At 45.3% G+C, this 19,654-nt stretch overlaps 1 protein-coding gene and 1 non-coding gene across 3 annotated transcripts in view; both read left to right on the top strand.

Moving 5' to 3' along the window:
* Positions 1-19,654, top strand: part of Mgat5 (alpha-1,6-mannosylglycoprotein 6-beta-N-acetylglucosaminyltransferase) — a 294,834-nt gene that overhangs the window by 154,735 nt on the left and 120,445 nt on the right. For both annotated transcript variants that reach the window (XM_038349993.2, XM_038349992.2), the window contains exons 4-5: positions 6,869-6,945; positions 8,080-8,169. In XM_038349993.2, coding sequence (XP_038205921.1) covers positions 6,869-6,945; positions 8,080-8,169 — 167 coding nt within the window. The remainder of the gene's footprint in view (positions 1-6,868; positions 6,946-8,079; positions 8,170-19,654) is intronic.
* On the top strand, positions 16,786-16,894 carry LOC119799600. Its single transcript, XR_005282883.1, has one exon. It is a non-coding gene; the product is annotated as a small nucleolar RNA U6-53/MBII-28 (small nucleolar RNA).

The following is a 19,654-nucleotide window of genomic DNA, read 5'->3' as shown; positions in this document are numbered from 1 at the left end:
TTCTGGCCCCTCATTGTAGGGACTTAAAGGCGACATGAAGCAGCTAGTCCCGCTCACAGCCAAGAGCAGTGAGGATTACCTGGATGCCTGCCTTCACTTTCTCTATACAGTCCAGGGCCCATGCCCTGAAACTGCGGCTCACAATCAGGCTGGCCAGCTCGTCCAGTCTCAGTTATCCCAAATAAGAAAAAAATTCCTCATCAAAATGTCCACAGGCCAAACTGACAGTCAGTTGGTCATTGACACTTCCGTGTTCTCTATTGTATGACCTTGACAGTTAAAGCTAAGCATCAGAACGCTGTCTCTAGGTGTCCGTTTATCCATCTTCTCCCATGTCACGGGGCTTTGCTTATATTATTTCCTTCGGCCTTTATGGTCCATTTCAATTGTTTGCTAATTTATTGGTCTTTTCTTCAGCTATCTATTTACTTTTACTATTACTTTTAGTCGTGAATTTCCCATTTCAGATAGTCTATTTTACATCTCTCAAATCCTGTGTGTGTGTGTGTGTGTGTGTGTGTGTGTGTGTGTGGTTTCTTCCAAGTATTCATTTCTCTGCTGAGAATTCTTTTCATTGCAGATTATTTTCTTTTGTCTTCGATCTTATAGCTGCTTTAAATTCCTTGTCAGTTCTCTGTGGCATTCATGTCATCTGAAGCTGACTATGTTGATTTTTTTAAATATGTATGTATTTTGTAAAGAAAAGTTCATGTGCCATGGCACACATGTGGAAGTCAGAGTCAGTTTTCTGCTTCCACCTTGTGGGTCCTAGGGGTCACACTTAAATCATAGGGTTGGCATTAAGCACCTTTTCCTGCTGAGCCAGGTTGCTGACCTTTGCTTTCTTATCTTTATCTTTTCCCCCTCATTACATAGCCCTGGCGGCCCTGGAACTCACCTAGGTAGACCAGGCTAACTTAGAATTCACAGGGATCCCCTTCCTCTGCCTCTCGGTTGATTAAAGGTGGACCCAGCCTTGACTGCTTTTCTTAATTGATTCACGTTTCAATGAAGGCTTGTAACAACATAATTTATACTTAATATAGTTTAAGGACATTGCCAGTCTTCTCCCATAGTCTCTAATTCTATATTATTTTCTTTTCTTCCCCAATTATAAGAAATACAAATGCACACATGTGTAGAATAAATCATTCTAGCTTTTTACTTAGCAAAAAGCAAAAGCCCTGGACATTTGTGGGGCTGGAAAAAAAAAAGTACGAGTGCACATGTCAGGGGCTGCCACAGTTCCACAAGGACAGCTACCTGCAGCATTCCTTCCTCCAGGAACTGCCTGTGGGAATACGGGATTCTGAAAGGTTCTTGCCCTTTCTTGTGTATTGCAAAAAGAGAGTAGTAGAGTAACCCTAAAAATCACCCATGGCACAACCTGAGAATGCCATTCAGTGGTGGCCAGTATCACTTCGAATTCTTAATATTTTCCACCTACTTCACAGTTTCATATTCTCATCAGAATTGACAGCAAGAATGTCTCAACATGTCAGTTTATATCTTATTTTTAAAAAAACATGTAGAAAAGCTATTTTTTCTTGGAATATATAGTGAAACTTTTTTATAGTGAAACATTTATAGAAAAATATTTTTGAAATACAAAGCTAACATTCTCCCAATTTATAATAGTGACTGCCTTGCCCACTTATTGTAACTGGATACCCGTGTGGGATATTTCATGTTCTTTCCACTGTTGCTTAAAATACTGAAGAACATTCTGTTGCAGGAAAAATGGTATATGGAACTAGGTATGTCCTTACAGAAAGTGAGGCCGATTTATGTGGAAGGAGCCTGATTATACACATCGTATTGCAAATTCCGTTTTCTCTCTCAGCCCCAGAGCTCTGAGAATTTATACACACAGCATTGTGCTGTGACCCCATTCTATTCATTGACAAGTACCCAAGCTTCTCTGGTTGCACAAATCTAAAGTATTGTAATCTCAGTGTCCCTTACCTTCCACTCACCGGCACTGTGACATAAAACTACCTAGGGGTGGCAAGGCAGGCACAGAGAAGACCCATTCTGTAGGACGAATATAATGAAGCAATAGAGTAAAGGATGCCGTGAGATCCGTGTGCTGTTTCATGTCGAGCATCCCAGGGACTGCTGTCACGGTCGCTCTGAGGTTGAATGGGATCTTGGGTGATTGCAGGTCTCAGTACCTAGCCAAGGAAGGGTGACTAAGTTCTTAGAAAGTTTTGCAACAATTCTTGAGCGAAGAAAGAGGCTCCCGAGGTTTTGTTGCATAAGCCATGGGAATTGTCTCTCATGTGTATTTCAGTAGTTAAGCATGTGATTCACCAGCTGGTGGCGCTGTTTGGGAAAGTTGTGAGGGTTGGGAGGCTTGTTGGCAGAAGTATGTCAATAGGATCATTAGGGGAGGGACTTGGGTTTATGCTGGAAGGAACTCACAGGGTAGCCAAGGATAACTCTGAACTTCTGATCCTTCTGCCTTCCTCTCGCTGGGACTACAGTCTGTAACCACACCTCTTTATGTAGGTGCCAGGGAAGGGACATAGTGCATGGTAGGCAAGCTGAGCTACCAGTATAAAATGAATTTCGAGTCCTGGACAATTTATGTTAGATATAAAATCCTATTCAGTTGTGAAGATCTTATGTGGTGATTTTCTTTTAGAGCTCAGCATGTTCTTATCCTGAAAGGGTTATTATCCTTGACACCCCAAATGAAATGGTCAGATTTCACTTTTGGTTTTCTAGTCAATGAAGGTTGGTGCCTTCTCCAAACTACACAAGCCTATGTAACTTTCCCATTGCCTGCAGTGATAATCAGTGCATTGGTTTCCGAGCCTGGAGTTCATGATCCTTTAGCTAGCAGTGCCTGCTCAGCTGTCCAATCGTAGTTCTTCCCCTGCATCTTAGGCTTTCTTTAATTATCTTCCCTCTCTACCCTTCCAGACCTAGAGAAGCGACTGATTGCCTCCGCTTGGACTAGGGCTGGGCTTGTTCTAGGAAGGCACTCTGATTTAGAACACACATCACACTGTCCTGCATGTCTCTGACCTGTCCCTCTTCTGCAGTGTCTGCAGTGTCCCTTACTTGATTTCACTGCTTGCTAAAACTTGGGGCCATAGTCCTTTAAGAGTGTGCGATGAAAGGAAGTATAAATAGCTTGTGATGGTTTTGGCTAAATTGTTTTGGGAAATTTTGTTTGTTGATATAGGTACATGTCCTATGCATGCATGTGTATACATGTGTTCACATGTATGTCTGGATATACATGTGTGCATGCCTGTGGAGGGAAGAGGTTGATACCATATGTCTTTGTTGCTTGCTCCCCGTCTTGCAGTTTGAGGTAGAACCTCTCCCTCGAGCCAGTTGGACATATCAATTTGGCCACTCTAGCTAGCAGGATGCTCTGGAATCCCGTCTCCACTTTCACATCACTGGCATTAGAGGCAGGCCATTATACCTGTCTTTACATGGGTGCCAGGGATTCGAACTCTGGTCCCCTCTCTTGTGTAGCAATTGCTTTACATGCTGAGCCGACTCTCCAGCCCCCTGTTTGGCGATATGTTTTCATGTAATTTTCTGTTTGTTTCCGTAGTGTTTCCCCACAGGCAGTACTACAGCATCAGGCTCTAACTTAACAAGTCCAGGAGCCCAGGGAAGGGGCCTTTCCAAGCAGAATGATGCTCCGTCAGTTTACTTCTCCACACTCGCTCTCACATTTCCCAAACAGAACAAGAACGGTGGTGTGCCCGTGAATACCTAGACACGGTGGGCTGGAAATGATCTTAACCTGAACGGAAAACCTGAGCTGGAGAGATGGCTCAGTGAGCAAAACACTCACCACACGGTCATGAGGGCCTGAATTCACTCCCCAGAACCCATGCTCAGCTGGGTGCAGTCTGCAATACCTGTGTTCCTACAGCAAGATTCGGGGTGCAGGAAGGAGATCCACAGACGCTCAGGGACCAGCTAGTCTGGCAATATGCATCAGCAAATAAGAGATCCTGCCTCAAACAAGATAGACAATGAGTACTGATACCTGAGGTTGTCCTCTGACCTCCACATTCCGTGCTTGGCATGTACACGTTCAGACTCGCACACGGACTCACACTCAGACACATGCACACTCCCCGAAGGGAAAAGCCCTAATGACGTAGATTCATGACGCCTGACACAGAGAAACAGCTTAATGAGTTTGAATCTTGTTTCCTTGTCGCACCGGGCATCTTTTTCATCTCTCCAGGCTCCAGGTTTATGAATCAGGGAAAAGTGGAGGGTCAGCAATTACGCCTTTGAGAAGTTTCCTGGGAAATGCAATGCTGATGCTATTTCCAGCTCTTTAAGCTAGAACCCATAAAAACAGTGAAATACAAAGCATGCTTTCAAAGTGCCGTGAAGGTTGATGGCATGTTATTTGCCAAAAAAAAAAAAAAAAAAAAAAAAAAAAAGAAGAAGAAGAAGAAGAAGAATGTAACCGGAGAGAATTATATTAGGGAAATTAAGATGGTTTCACAAATATGCCATGCTCTCTCTCCTTTGTGGCTCTGTATCTCATATAGATCCAGAAAGTCATGTAGGTATGTGTATACGTATGACATATGAAAGAAATAAAACTGTCTATGACAAAGGAGGAATGGGAGAAGTAGGGAAGAAAAACTGGGTGATGGAGCACGAGGGGGGTGTACTCACCATGCAATGCGTGCATGAATGAGAACGTAAAGAAGTAATCAAAATAAAATTATTACTGAATAAAAACTCTAGTTTTTATTTATATCTAGTTTATATTTAGTTATAGATTTTGGATATTCTGTTAGGAACATACAACCTAATGCCAAGTCTATGCATATGTGAAGTCTATGCATACCCTGAAGCAGAGGATCCCAAGCATTTCAAACGAGGGACACTCAACCGGTGTCCCCTGTGAGGCTGCCAGTAGATCTTGTGGAGCCTTGACTTCTCCAGTCCACTGGAACGTAGGAGCTTCCTGTGACGTTAAGATTGTCCGCCGAGAATGTGTGGTGTCCTGGTTAGTACTTTTCAACTTCACCCAAACCTCAGCATGTGTAGGAAGAGGATTGAGAGAAACCTCCATAAGATTGGCTATTTGGGGCCGGGCGGTGGTGGCGCACGCCTTTAATCCCAGCACTCGGGAGGCAGAGGCAGGCGGATCTCTGTGAGTTCGAGGCCAGCCTGGTCTACAAGAGCTAGTTCCAGGACAGGCTCTAAAAAAGCTGCAGAGAAACCCTGTCGCGAAAAACCAAAAAAAAAAAAAAAAAGATTGGCTATTTGGAAAGCCTGTGGAATATTATCTTAACTAACGGTGGATGTGGGCAGTGTCACCTCTGGGCAGGTGGTCCTGGACTGTATAAGGAACAAAGCAGAGAAAATCATGTGGGGCTGTGCTGGTTTGTGGTTCTGTCCCTCCAGATTCCTGCCCTGCTTGAGTTCCTGTCTTGGCGCCCCTCAGTTGATGGGCTGTGAGCCAAATGAACCCTTTTCTCGCCATGCCTTTGGTCATGGTGTTTTATCACAGCCGCAGGAAGAGTAACTAAAACATCTGTCTAGGACCTAGTTGTAGAAATCCCCTCGTCTCATGGTGTGAAGAAGGCCTAGACAAAGACTGGCCAAGCAGAGGATGAGTAGCGTGAGGTCATTGCTGATAGGAGATGGTTTTCCGCTGTGACCGATTCCCTCTGAGCCATTACTGCTGGTTCATATAGCCAAGCTGGCGATGAGGGTGTTGGCAAGGACCGCCTCTCCAGGCCAAATGTATTCCTGGCTTCTGGCTGATGCCAAGCTCTGGAACAGTGGTGGCGCTCAGTGGGCACACTCTGCAGGGGCCATCTGATAAGGTGGCCATGTGTCCCTATCAGGTATACAAGGAGAAACACTACCATGTTGTACACACAAAGCAGTTGCTGGAGACCCTTTATCTTTGGAGAGGAAGTTATGTGTGAGGCGCTGGGGGCAGAGTGTCGCCTTCCCTCCTGAAGATGCTTATCCTTGCTCTCTCAAACTGAGCTAGACAGAGAGATTTGGCTTAGTTGCCAGAGGGAATACAGATGGCCATAGTTCCTATGTTTGGGGGAGTTTTATAGGCTCATTTTTGTCTGTTCTTCCTACCACCCCTTTCAAACAGTAATGGGAAGGTAACCAGGTACTTTTAACCTATAGGATGCCATTCAGTTCTAAATAAAATGTCAAGGTCATTGGGTTCTTAAAAAGAACCTTTGCATCCAGGCAGTGGTGGCACACGCCTTTAATCCCAGTGCTCAGGAGGCAGAGGCGGGCAGATCTCTTTGTGAGTTCAAGGCCAGATGGTTCTACAGAATGAGTTCCAGGACAGCCAGGGCTACAAGGAAAATTCTGTCTCAAAAAATAAAAAAATGAATAAAATAAATGAAGAACCCTAGGACTTGCTGGCCAGTTAGCCTAGCCTATGTGGTGAATTCCAAGTCAGTGAGCGACCATATATCAAAACAATAAAGCAAAAACTGCAGAACTTTATATTCCTGAGGAATGCCACCTGAGGTTATTGGCTGGACTCACACACATGCACATGTATGCGCTCATGTACATGAATGCAGGCACACAGTGGGGCTGAGGGGTAAAAGAGGAAACAAATCTCATAGATGCTGACACACCCTTCTTTTTCAAGACTGTTAAGAACCCACGGAGCCTTCTTGTTGATGGTGTGTCCCTGTCTGCCAGCAGCAGCAGCCTGTTATGGCTGCAGTCATGTCTGGGGCTGGACAGGTGCCCTGGATCAGAACCTTGCTCCATGTAGACCTCTCTATTTCAGTTTCTCTCCCAGCCTATGCAGACCGTGATGTTGGTCATCTGTAGTGTGGATCTCATGGTTCCCTTCCTTTCTTATTCTTTACAGATATCATTAATGGAGTTCAAGAAAAATGTGTATTGCCTCCTATGGATGGCTATCCCCACTGTGAGGGGAAAATCAAGGTAAGACAGAGGCAATGCCTATTCATCCCATCAATCTCCACCTTTCTCCCTTTCTAAAGATACAAGTGGACAAGTGAGCCTTGGAGCAGATCCTTTCCAGGTGTTTCCATACTGCAGGGGGTTGGGCCTTCTCTGCTCTGCCCCTTTCACGGAGTGGGTCAGCAGAGGCTCTCCGGGGTCACGCTGAGAACCTGAACCACTTCAGGTGTCCGTCCACTCTGTCTTGTCCAGCCCTTCACTTCCAGGCGACCTTAGACTCCTTCCCTCTCCCTGATCCCCAGAGGCCTGTTCCCTGTCCAGATTGCCATGTAAATGTGATATTTGCTTATGCAAATGAGTGCCCAGATACTTTTGGCCATTCTTAACTCTGAGGTCAAGCCCAAGATCTCCCGAATGCTGGGAAGCACGTCCTACTGAGCAGCAGCCTTGCCTTGTGTGTCTGAGCTGTACAGGTCAACATGTATGTACATGTACATATGGAGGCTAGAGGACAGCTCTGCATGTCCTTCCTCAGTCACCATCCAACTGTCCCTTGAGACAGGGTCTCTTACTGGCAGGGAGTCCATGTAGTAGGCTGACCAAGCTGTTCCCTGAGCTGCTGTTACCAGCGCACACCTGGACTCCTGAACTTTTTTTGTTTTGCCTTATATTATTTTGGGGGAAAAAAAAACATAATTGTTTGACCTGCTCCAAGAGATAATTCTTGACCAGTAGTGTTCAGAGAAAGGTTGTCCTTCAAGTACTCATTGAAAATGCTGAAAAGATTCTGAGAACATTCCCTGGTGTCCTTTGGGGACAGCTATCAGTGTTCATCGATGCTTTTGTGGTCTTTGGCCTACAGTCTGCCTTGCAGGCCCTTTGCTGTGGCGATGGCACCTCCCAAGGGTGCCATGGAAGGGCCCCTGTGGTCCCGCTAACACTCTCCTGCCCTTCGCCTCCTCGCTCTGTGTACACAGAGCTCCTCTGCTTGGGCAAGCATCTACTCCGATTCCCTAGGAGCTGAGCATCTGGTCCTCGGCGGAGGGACTTTTGGCTTTGCTCTACCTGTGGGCCACTGCTTGAGCCGCCCACCCCACCGTGCCCTCACCCCCTCCTCCACGGCCTCCTCAGCCATGTCCTCTTCTCTCTTTTCAGTGGATGAAAGACATGTGGCGCTCGGATCCCTGCTACGCAGACTATGGAGTGGATGGGACCTCCTGCTCCTTTTTTATTTACCTCAGTGAGGTGAGTCTTTCCGAGGACGTGCACCTCTGTACTAGGACTCTTTCATCACTGGGCCTGGAGTTGGGAAGGCTGAGAGAGATAAGAAGGTCCTGTGATTGCCTTCAGTATCCTCCCCACACCCTCATGAACATCTTTGTTCTCTTAAAGGAAGAACAACCTGGACTAGTTGTTGGCTTTGTTTGCTTCAGCTTTCCTATTTCAGTAAAATATACAGAATGTAAGGATTTCAATCAGCATTGCTCTGTTTATTTTGTTCTCCTTTGTCCTTTCTTTTTTCTTTTAACATTTATTTAGTTTGTCTGCGCTCATACTTGTGTGCCATGGCACAAGTTGGGGACAAAGAACAACTTACGGGGTTCTCTCCTTCCCCGTGTGTGTCCTAAGGATGGGACTCAGTCATTAGGCTCGGTAGCAGGCAACGTTACCCCAAGCTGGCCAGCCTGGCCTTTGGGCACAATCGTCAGGCACCTTCAGATGACCAAGAAGTGGACCCAGAGAGAAGGCAGACCTTCAAACCCAGAACCCAGATAAACTTTTCCTCCAATAAGTTGTTTTTGCAAGGTGTTTTGTTCCAAAAAAGTGTAGTTAATGCACTTACCTTCTTTATTCTATCAAAGTCACAACCCTCCCGTCCCTCAGCACTGGGCTTTGCTCCCAAGGCCACAAAGATGCTGGGCGTGTGGGCCTGCCACCGCTAGACCTTTTCAACAACCCCCAGATATGGGGGGGGGGCAGCACTAATGACACTAAAATGCCTTCTAGAAAGCACAGTCTATCCGGGCTGTTCCTTGTGAGCTCTGTGACAGTGATTTTGCAGCATTTGTTTGAGCCTGTTTCTGCTTCCTGGCTTTGCAGACTTTTTCTTACCTCCTGCAAGGAGAGTGAGGCCGTGGGTAACCTTCACCCTAGTGAGAGCTCAATCAGAATTACCTCTCCTGCCCCAACGGAAAGACTCTTCAGGTTCATTTTGAAAAGTTTCCTTTGCAAATCCCCTTCCTGGGATGGAAGAAGCCGGAGTCCAGACATGGGCCATGATTGACAAGCAGGGCTCATTTCCAGTTTGCACGCTGGGGAGGGCTGAGGACATGAAAGATGTCAGATTCTAGTTGGGTTTCCCAGCCTCTTCTCTAGCTCCTGGGGAGAGGTAGTACAGTGAACTAAAAGACACGGGAATTAATGGCTCGTGATAGGTTCCTTTCCTTTCAAACTGCTACCCTAATGGCACTCCCAGTGGAGGAAGGATAAATCTCTTAAGATTTGGGGAGGAGATTCCAAGTGGCAAGCCGCCACACTGGTCTGTATAGAGACCTTGGTCTCATAGGCCTGTACTTGTTCTCTTCCTGAGGAGTGTGCAGGCTTCAGCAGCCTAAAACCTAAGATCGTTCTCTTTCTTCCTTTCTAGCCGATTCATTTCGGTGAGCGCATCCGGCCTCTGTGGTAGTCACTGTCTTGTCAGCAGAGGCTGGGAGCTCGTTTTCTTGCCACTGTGCCAGGCATTCTTTCTCTTAAGAGTTTAATGGGAAGAGGAAAAGAGAGAGTCAGACGGGAGAGGAAGAGAGAAAGGGTGTAATTAGCCACAGAGCAGAAGATACAGCTCCTCTCCAGGGACGGCTGGGAGCATTGGGGTAGTTAACGCTGATGGTCAGCCGGACGGGCTCTAGGGTCGCCGAGGAGAGGAGCCTCTGGGTGAGTCTTAAGGAGGTTTGTTGAATGGACTAAGGAGGGAAGAGCTAACTTAGATGTGGTTCTGAGGACTGGTGTCCCAGCCCGAGTAAGCAGAAGAAAGCAAACCGGGCACCATCGTTCAAGTCTCTCTGCTTCCTGGCTGTTGGTGCCACGTCACCATCTGCCGCTGTGCATTCTCCACCGCGGTGGACTGTGTCCCCGGACGTTGAGCCGCAAGCAACCCTTCTTCCCTTGAAGTTGCTTTTGTCAGTGAGCAAAGCAAGGGATGTGGACCCTTTGTCACAATCAGCCTCTAGAAATGACTCTCTCACACTAGGGCCCGTTCTATTGTTCCACGTGCCTAGTGACATCCGCAGGAGGGATGGCCATTCCTGAAAGGTCACTACCCAGGAACATCAATCACGCTAGCTCTTCAGCCACTTCTTAATCTCTGTGACACAGCCTAAACTCGTTTCCTTCAGTCCTTGCATCTGGACTTTTGTTTGTGTTTGAAGACCTCTACTTACCATCAGGGTAGAGTGGGGATGCCCAGGTTTACATCGAATGTCCTTAGAGAGGGCCTAGCAGACAGAAGACACTCAGTAAACATAAGTTATGTGTTTATGCGTTTTGATGTTACCCTTATTGGAGGACATTCTGGATGGATGGGCTTGCATTTAGGTGTTTTAGGGTTAGAATCAAATCACCAGTCTAATGTGGTTTATGATAAATCATCCGGTATGACTTCTAGTCATGTAAATACTGAATTCTGCCCTTGGTACCTGGTTGGTTGGTTGGTTTTTGCTTGGGGAGCAGTGTGCATTTGAAAGCCGTGTGTCTTCCTCTGTGGCCATCTACCTTACTTTTTAAGCAGGGTCTCACTAAATCTGCAACTCAACAATTAGGCTAGACTTTTGGGTCAGTGAGCCAGCCCCAAGCATCCTCTCATTTCTATCTCCTCAGCACTGAGATTACAGGTGTGTACCACGGCTTCCAGGTTTTTGTTTGTTTGTTTGTTTTGTTTTGTTTTTTAATGTGCTGTGGATTAGAACTCATCTCCACAAGCTTATGTGGCAAGCACGTTACCAACTGAACCATCTCCCCAGCCCTGTGTCTGCCTTTCTAACTGATAAGGATTGTTTATATGTGTGGTATGTAATGTGGTGTTTAGATAAACATGTGTGTTGTATGGAGGCTGCTTGTTGCATTTTTGGCCACCCGGCTAGCTTAGATCCGAAATAACCACACAGAAACTGTATTCATTAAATCACTGCTTGGCCCATTAGCTCAAGCTTCTTATTGGCTAACTCTTACATCTTAATTTAACCCATTTCTATTAATCTGTGTATCGCCACGTGGCAGCGGCTTACTGGTAAAACTACCAGCATCTGTCTCAGGTGGATCCATGGTGTCTCTGACTCTGCCCTTCTTCCTCCCAGCATGCCGTTTAGTTTTCCCTGCCTACCTAAGTTCTGCCCTATCAACAGGCCAAGGCAGTTTTTTTATTCATTAACCAGTGAAAGCAACACATAGACAGAAGGACCTCCCATACCACATGTGCATTGTGGAATGTCCACAGAAAGCTAAGGAATGCGTATTACTTTATGTTCTTTGCATGTGTGTAACAAACACACTTGTTCTTGACTGCTGGTCTCCCAGTGGGATGCTGGTTTGCATTTGTGTTGAGTTGGTACACAGAGCCAGTTGTGAGTAATTAATCGAAACAGTTCCCAAAGTCAGTTTCTTAACCTTGTGGCACTATTAAAATCCTGGACAAGGGTCTGGAGAGATGGCTTAGCAGTTACAAATGCTTGCTGCTCTTGGAGAGGACCTGAGTTTGGTTGCTAGCACCCATAATAGTAGCCTTTAACTCTTTAACTCTAGCATCAGGACATCCCATACCTTCTGTCCTCTGTGGGTACCTGCATGTAGATCTCTCTCTCTCTCTCTCTCTCTCTCTCTCTCTCTCTCTCTCTCTCTCTCTCTCTCTCTCTCTCACACACACACACACACACACACAAAAGGAAAAAATAAAATGGGAGCTATGTGGGCCTGTTTGTTAGTCTATATTTTTTTTCTCATCCTTTCAGATTGTCTTATAACTTTCCTATTTTGTTGAACTTTGAGACCCGTTACTTCGATATCACACACCAGGTCTCTCTTGCAGTTGGCAAAATGAGAAAAGCATCTTTGTTTGACTTGTTCTGTAAACTCAATCAACACATATGTGGACGATGTCGATTGCATTTCCAGTCTTTATTGAAAGAGTTGAACTCATTTCTGGGTTTGGTATTAAGAGCAGAGGCAGATACCAAGAAGACCTAAAGTAAATGTCACTTGGCATGGATGGAAATCTTTAGGTTCAGGAAGTGCCTCTCTTCCTTTATTCCCCTCCACCGTCATCTTAGCATGCCCTCTTGAGCTGAGTGATGGAACTGCAGCCTTCGCTCTAACCCACTTGCTTCTCTGAAGCACCTGACAGCTTACTGTGTTTATACATATGACACTTTTACGTACTAATCCCATCTCCCCCCACCCTGCTTCGATCCACACACTCCCACACACAACACTTACACCTTCATGTCCTCTCCTTTTGCTTTATTTAGTAACCCACCGAGTCTAATTAGTGCTGCCTGCTGGAGTGCTGAATGACTTGACTTTGGGCGGTACTTGTCCAGGGAACCATAGCTGCAGTGAGCTCCCGAGAACAGCAGCCATGTCCTACAGAAGACTGTGTTTCACAGCTCTTCTCCCCGTCCACTGGCTCTGACAGGCTCTTCCATCCCTCCCGGTCTCCCCCGATGTCCCCTGAGCCTAATGAGAGAGGGCTTCTTATAGATGTCCAATTAGGGCTGAGCATCCATAGCCACTACTCCCAACACTTTGACCAGTTCAGAGTCCGCATGGCTACACACCCAGAAAAGACACTTCTCTGACCAAATATGAGATGTAGTAGAAATGTAATTATTTAGAAGGCAGTCAGTGTGATATGTCCATTTATCAAGATAATAGTGGTAGTTGTCTCCCAACCTATGACCCCCTGGGTCTTTAACCACCTAGTAATCTACAAATCCTTCTTAAATCAATCCTCAAAAGTGCAGCCTTCTCAGTGTGCTCCTGTAGCTACTATCTGCTGCTTGTTACCTGACTGACACCACGCTGGTAACAGCCATAACTTAACAACAGTCCAGGACTCCCCTCTTTATGGACAGGCTTGTGAGACATCCAGAACATTCCTAGAGTTGTTAGGGTCAAGCCTGGGCCCTGGCAGTCCTGGTAAGCTAGGCTTAGTCTCCTTTCTCCAGTATGCCTATTAGGGACAAGTAGTAGTGAAAGCAGAGGAAGATTATCCAAAGTGGCCATATTAGAGAGAAGAACAAATAAAGAGGTCCAATGATACCCCCCCTAAGTCCATCTTCAGGGTCCTGATGTGAGGTTTAAATAGATGGCAAGAGAAATGCATAGCTAAGCAGTTCTGGGCAAGGTGTGGCCCTGCTCATCACCGTTTTCTCAGCTCTGGTCTCTCCTGCAAGATGGTCTTACAAGTTCTCAGAACTCTGTGAAATCTCTTTTCAAGAAATAAATCCCTCCCCTCCCCACTGCTGGTACCATGCTCCAGCCTTTCCTTCGAGCTTGAGACTCACTGAGGGAAATTGCAGCTTCTTGGGATCCATTGTCTCTGTATCAGGCAGTGGAGAGTCACACATAAGTTTGTAGTCTCTTTTGTCTCCTCCTGTACAGTTATAAGAAGACTAAATCATAACTTAATGTTGGATGCTATAGATGCCCAGCCACACTGAAACTGCTGGCCACAGCCAAAGGAGATAGACAGCCAGGCCATAGTGAGTTAGGCTGCACTGCACGAGTTACGTGGGTCTCCTGGCTTCAGAATTCCACACACATTGCTCCTTGCAGACCCTCATTTTGAAGGAATGAGAACTCAGCCAAGTAGCTACTAGCCACTGGTTCTGTGTTCTTTCTATGCTGAAACCAACTCATGTTGGGCGTACATCCCTAATTAGCTGATTGCTTATCTCCCAACACTCCATAATTTTGATGCTTACCATCCAAGCAGATGGAATCGCATCAGGCTTCCGTGAGGTCATAGCTGATGAAGGCCAGGTGTCACTCACTCTGCTACGACTCTGTGAATGAGGCAGCTCATCATGCAGCCGCGGATTTCAGCATCAGGCAGGTCACTTTGTAGACCAGTTTCTTTGAGCTGTGTAACTCTCCCCATTATAGAGACAAGACCGTATACAAGTAATTGCTGCAACTGTCCTTGTTTCGGGCGTATTAATTCAATTCAGCCATCTGCACTTTTTGTTGCTAGTGGCTTTTATAAACCTAGCAACAAGTTTCTTTGCCCCCACCAACAGTACATTGATGGATGATGTTCATGTATTTGACACCCACACATCTTTTTCTTCTTATATCATTATTCCAAACCTAGAAAGCAACTCATTTTTCTAGATTTCTTGACTCATTGGTTCGAGGGTTTTTCTGTGTGTGTGTGTGTGTGTGTGTGTGTGTGTGTACACGCACAATTGTGCATGCAGAGGCAGAAGTCAACCTAGGATGTAGTTCTTCAGGTACTGTGCACTTTGTGGTTGCTTGCTTGCTTTTGATTTCCCCATTTGTATGTATAGTCACATGTATATTAGCACACATGTATGCATTTGTATATGGAGACCCAAAGTTGATGTCAGGTATCCTCTTCAATCTCTCTGTTTTATTGAGGCAGGATCTGTCACTGAGCCCTGAAGCTGCTGATTCCAGCTAGTCTGCCCACCTAGTTTGCCCTGAAGATCTCCTGTCTCTGCCTCCCAAGTATAGAGATTGCAGGTGACTGCTGTGCCTGCCTGGCTTTTATGAGGTCAGAAGGTTTAAACTGATCATATAAGCCTTTTATTCACTGAGCCCTCCAAACACACCCCTTGTTTTCCTGAGACATAATCCCTCACTGGCCTGGAGTTCACCAAGCAGTCTAGGCTGGCCAGCCAGTGCGGCCTGCCTCTCCATCTCCCCAGCACTGGGATTGTAAATGCACACCATCGTGCCCAGCTTTTTAACATGGGCTCTGGGGAATAGAAGTCAGGGCCTCATGCTTGAGTGGTAAGCATTCTACCAGCCAAGCTGTCTCAGCCTTTTGTCGATACTAGTTTTTGAAGCATTTCTGTAGCTATTGCAAGTATATTTAGTTTGAGATAATCGAATTGCCCAGTGATTTATTGCTGGATCTTAAGATGTTTACAAACTACTTCTCCAAATGCCAGTTTGGACAGGTGTGGGAAGGAGGTGAGAGAGAAGGAGGGAGGAAGAGAGGGAGAGAGAGAGAGAGAGAGAGAGAGACCTTCCTAATGGAACAAAAGAAGCGATTTCATGCCTTACCCATCAATCTGTTCCTTCTCTTCATGAACAATGGACATAAAGGTGTCTGCCTTTCTGTTTTCCCTTGGCAATATGTAAAACCAATATTGGTTGAGCGTGCTATTAACCTTGAGTTTAAATTCAGCGTACTTAATCCCTTGATTACTGCCAAGATTAATGCCCAACAGGAAAGGTTGGAAGCTTAAATGCCTGTGAATGCAAGCATGAAATGAAATCCTAATAACCAGCACAATGATCTGGATTTATAGCCTGTGTGGGCTGCGGAAGATAACTTGGAAATGGTGTTACAGAGACTAATCTGTCAAAGTGGGCAGCCTTGGAGAATTGACTGTTCAGGCTGCAGGAGGAAAACAGCAACAACAGCAGAGCTGACACGTGGGTACGGGTCAGAATGTGCTTTCGAGATACCTCGAGGCTGTTGCCCGAGTAGACCAAAATGTGTCTTGAACATGTTCAGCTGCGTGAAGTCGGAAATTCTCTCTCCCCAAGATAAGATTTCCTGGCAGCCGAGGCAGTTGGCTGAGATTTATGGTTGAGTTCTTCCCATTTTCTGCACCCAGACTTTATCTCTATCTCTTCATCTGCGTGTATTCATTGCTCTCGCTGCCTGAGTGTTAAGATGCCCTTTGCAAAAAGGATTTTTCAAACCACCCCGACTTGGAAGAGCTGTATTTAGCTGGCTGATGTCTCTGCTCCTTTGCCGCCACTTCCCTCCCAGAATTAGTCTTAAGGACATTTCTTGGTTGTCTCAGATGCTATGGCATTTGTAATGAACTTCTTCTGGTCTCCACCTTGCAAAACTTGGGGAAAGAGTAAGAGTTGCCAAACCCCAAACTACTGCATCTATATTCTCTGGAACACATGTGGTTGGTGGGGCTCCAGTACAGTCAACTCCTCTCTGTTCTTTATACTCATCTGTGTTTAATCTGTGTATATATGTACAGGCACTAGAGGATGTGCGTGCACGTGTGTGTGTGTGTGTGTGTGTATGTGTGTGTGTGTGTGTGAATATCCTACAGAGTATGTATGGTGGCCAGAGGACAGCTTCAGGTGGCTGTCCTGCCCTTCGAACCTGATACAGAGTCTTTTACCTTTCTGCTGTATAGAACAAAGTTCATTTGGTCCTCAGACTGCGGATTTTCTGGTCTCTGTCTCCCATCTTGTCATGGAAGTCTGGGATTATAGATATCAAACCTTCACACTTGTTCTTTACCCACTGAGCCATCTTCCAACTGAATTTACATACTTTCAGTGTTGTCTCAGAGTTTCTGGTATGTGTTCAAAATACATTTGATAGATTTGTTTGTTCGTTTTGTTGCTTGTTGTTCTTTGCTGTTGTATTTTTGTTATTTGTTTGTTTGTTTTATTTTGTTTTGTTGAGAAGGATCTTATATGGCCAGGCCAGCTTCAGTTTCAATTTCTTCATATAACTGAGGATAGCCTGGAACTTCCCAAGTGTCGTACCATATCTGTTTCTGTGGTGCTGCAGTAGAACCCAAGGCTTCGTGAATCCTAGTCAAGCACCCTAACTGAGCCCCAGCTTGCCTTGCAATTCCTCTGTCCCGATGATGAGTTGCCATGCTAATACTGAGTCACCAGCCAGGCTGTTCCTACCTGGTTTGGGTGCCAGTGAGTTCAACAAGACTTCTCACGTGGAGACCTGAGGGACAGTACGGAAACAAAACCAAAAACTGCTAGCTTGGCTTAGTATCAGTGTATCCTGCGCTGGCTGGCTTTTGGTAACTCTCCCTGTGACACTGTCTCCTGGTCGTCTGTTGTGTCTCCTATTGATCGTTTGTCCGGAGTCTGACCAGAGTGAGGCTGTGAGTCTCTGCGCTATCAAAGATGGTGTTTCATGCTTTTTCCAGGAGGCCTTATACTAAGTGGTAGACTCCCCGATTCCTCCTTGCCTCCCCTCTCTCCTTCAGGCTGATTTTTCTCTTCCCACCCTCCTCCTTTCCCTTTCTCCTCGAGCTGGGGGCCTCAGGCATGCTGGGATAGTACCCCTGTGCCTAGGTGTGTTTCTTCATCCATTGCTGTTAGGTCTGAAATTCAGGACAAATGTCTGAGGTATCAGTAGCGCTGGCTGACAGGCTCTCCCTGCATCCCCCAGTCCCCAACTATTAGCAGGATCCTTCTGGTGGGCATACTCTGCCCCCCTCCCCGAAACAGTCTGGACTTGCCCTCCCCTGCAGCTGCTCTTCCCTTTGTAACCCAGCCGTTTCGGCTACTCTGGTCCTTTTACCTTTTTTCCCTTTTGCCTTCTTGGCCTCTTGGCCTCTTGGTCTCCTGACTCTCCCCTCTCTCTGCATAGGGCCTGGCGCAGTCTGTTGGTCATGTCCACTCTGGACTCCCCGAGATGCCTTTGCCTCTGGCAATACTCTTTTTCATTTCTACAATAAACCCTCTTCAACATACCTAGGAGCAGTAATAGCCTCCTTTTTGTTTTCTTTTTGTAATCCACAGGGAATGTCCATTGAGGTGACGTTGCTTTCATTTCCTATCCAGTCCCCCCAAAGTGTTCCTATAGAAAGGCTTTAAATATTTTTATTGCATTTATTATTTAATTATATGTGGGAGCATGTGCATAACATGGCATACATGTATGGTGAGGCGTTCAGGGGTCAGTTCTCTGTTTTCAACTCGAGGGACCTGGGGATTGAATCCCAGGCACCATTTACTACTAAACCATCCCAGAAAACCTTTCCTTCCAAGTTGGCTTCCACAGCTATCTCGTACTTTTTATATTAAAAAAGACCTTTTGTGGCTTGCTTGCATGCTTATGTCTTTTGATTGTGATCATTAAGAAGTTGTGGGTTGACTAAATGTGATATATTTAACCCACACTCACTGTTTTCTGGCTGGGCACCATTTTATCATTGTTACAGTAACTGGGACAGTTTTGCTATCAAAAACTTGGAAGCCTGATGCATACATTTATTGAATGAGTGATTCTGTTCATAGTGTGTTTTGAATACTAGACTGTACCCTATTAATTTTTATTGATTTTTTTTTTAATTGAGCTCTGTTTTTCTCTGCTCCCCTCCCTGCCTCTCCCCTCCCCTTCAACCCTCTCCCAAGGTCCCCATGCTCCCAATTGACTCAGGAGATCTTGTCTTTTTCTACTTCCCATGTAGATTAGATCCATGTATCTTAGGGTCCTCATTGTTGTCTAAGTTCTCTGGGATTGTGATTTGTGGGCTGGTTTTCTTTGTTTTATGTTTTAAAACCACCTATGAGTGAGTACATGTGATAATTGTCTTTCTGTGTCTGGGTTACCTCACTGAAAATAATGTTTCCTAGTTCCATCCATTTTCCTGCAAAATTCAAAATTCAAGGTGGTTTTTTTTTTTTTCTGCTGTGTAGGACTCCATTGTGTAAATGTACCACATTTTCCTTATCCATTCTTCAGTCAAGGGGCATTTAGGTTGTTTCCAGGTTATAGTTATGACAAACAATGCTGCTATAAACATAGTTGAGCACATGGTTTGTGGCACGGTTGAGCATCATTTGGATATATACCCAAAAGTGGTATTGTTGGGTCTTGAGGAAGGTTGGTCCCTAATTTTCTGAGAAATTGTCACACTGACATCCAAAGGGGTTGTACCAGCTTGTACTCCCACCAGCAATGCAGGAGTGTTCCCTTTTCCCCATCCTCTCCAGCATAAGTTGTCATCAGTGTTTTTGATCTTGGCCATTCTTACAGATGTAAAATGGAATCTCAGAGTTGTTTTGATTTGCATTTCTCTGATGACTAAGGATGTTGAGCATTTCCTTAAGTGTCTTTCAGCCATTTTAGATTCCCCTGTTGAGAGTTCTCTGTTTAGGTCTGTACTCCATTTTTCTATTGGATTATTTGTTCTTTTGATGACCAATTTCTTGAGTTCTTTGTATATTTTGGAGATCAGTCCTCTGTCCAATGTGAGGTTGGTGAAGATCTTTTCCCATTCTGTAGACTGTCATTCTGTCTTGTTGACTGTGTCCTTTGCTTTACAAAAGCTATTCAGTTTCAGGAGGTCCCATATATTAATTGTTTCTCTTAGTGTCTGTGCTACTGGGGTTATATTTAGGAAGTGGCTTCCTGTGCCAGTGCTTTCAAGTGTACTTCCCACTTTCTCTTTTATGAGGTTCACTGTGGCTAACTTTATGTTGAAGTCTTTGATCCATTTGAGGCCGGCTTGATCATGGTGGATGGTGGTTCTGATGTGTTCTTGGATTCGATTTGCCAGTATTTATTTAGTATTTTTGCATCAATGTTCATGAGTGAGATTGGTCTGTAATTATCTTTCTTAGTAATGTCTTTATATGGTTTAAGTATCGGGGTAATTCTAGCCTCATAAAAAGAGTTTGGCAATGTTCTTCTGTTTCTATTGTGTAGAACAATTTGAAGATTATTGGTATTAGTTCTTCTTTGAAAATCTTGTAGAAC

This window comes from Arvicola amphibius, chromosome 12 (assembly GCF_903992535.2).
Source record: "Arvicola amphibius chromosome 12, mArvAmp1.2, whole genome shotgun sequence".
Lineage (NCBI taxonomy): Eukaryota > Metazoa > Chordata > Mammalia > Rodentia > Cricetidae > Arvicola > Arvicola amphibius.
The sequence above is the reverse complement of the archived record's forward strand: the minus strand, read 5'-3'. Positions and strand labels throughout refer to the sequence as shown.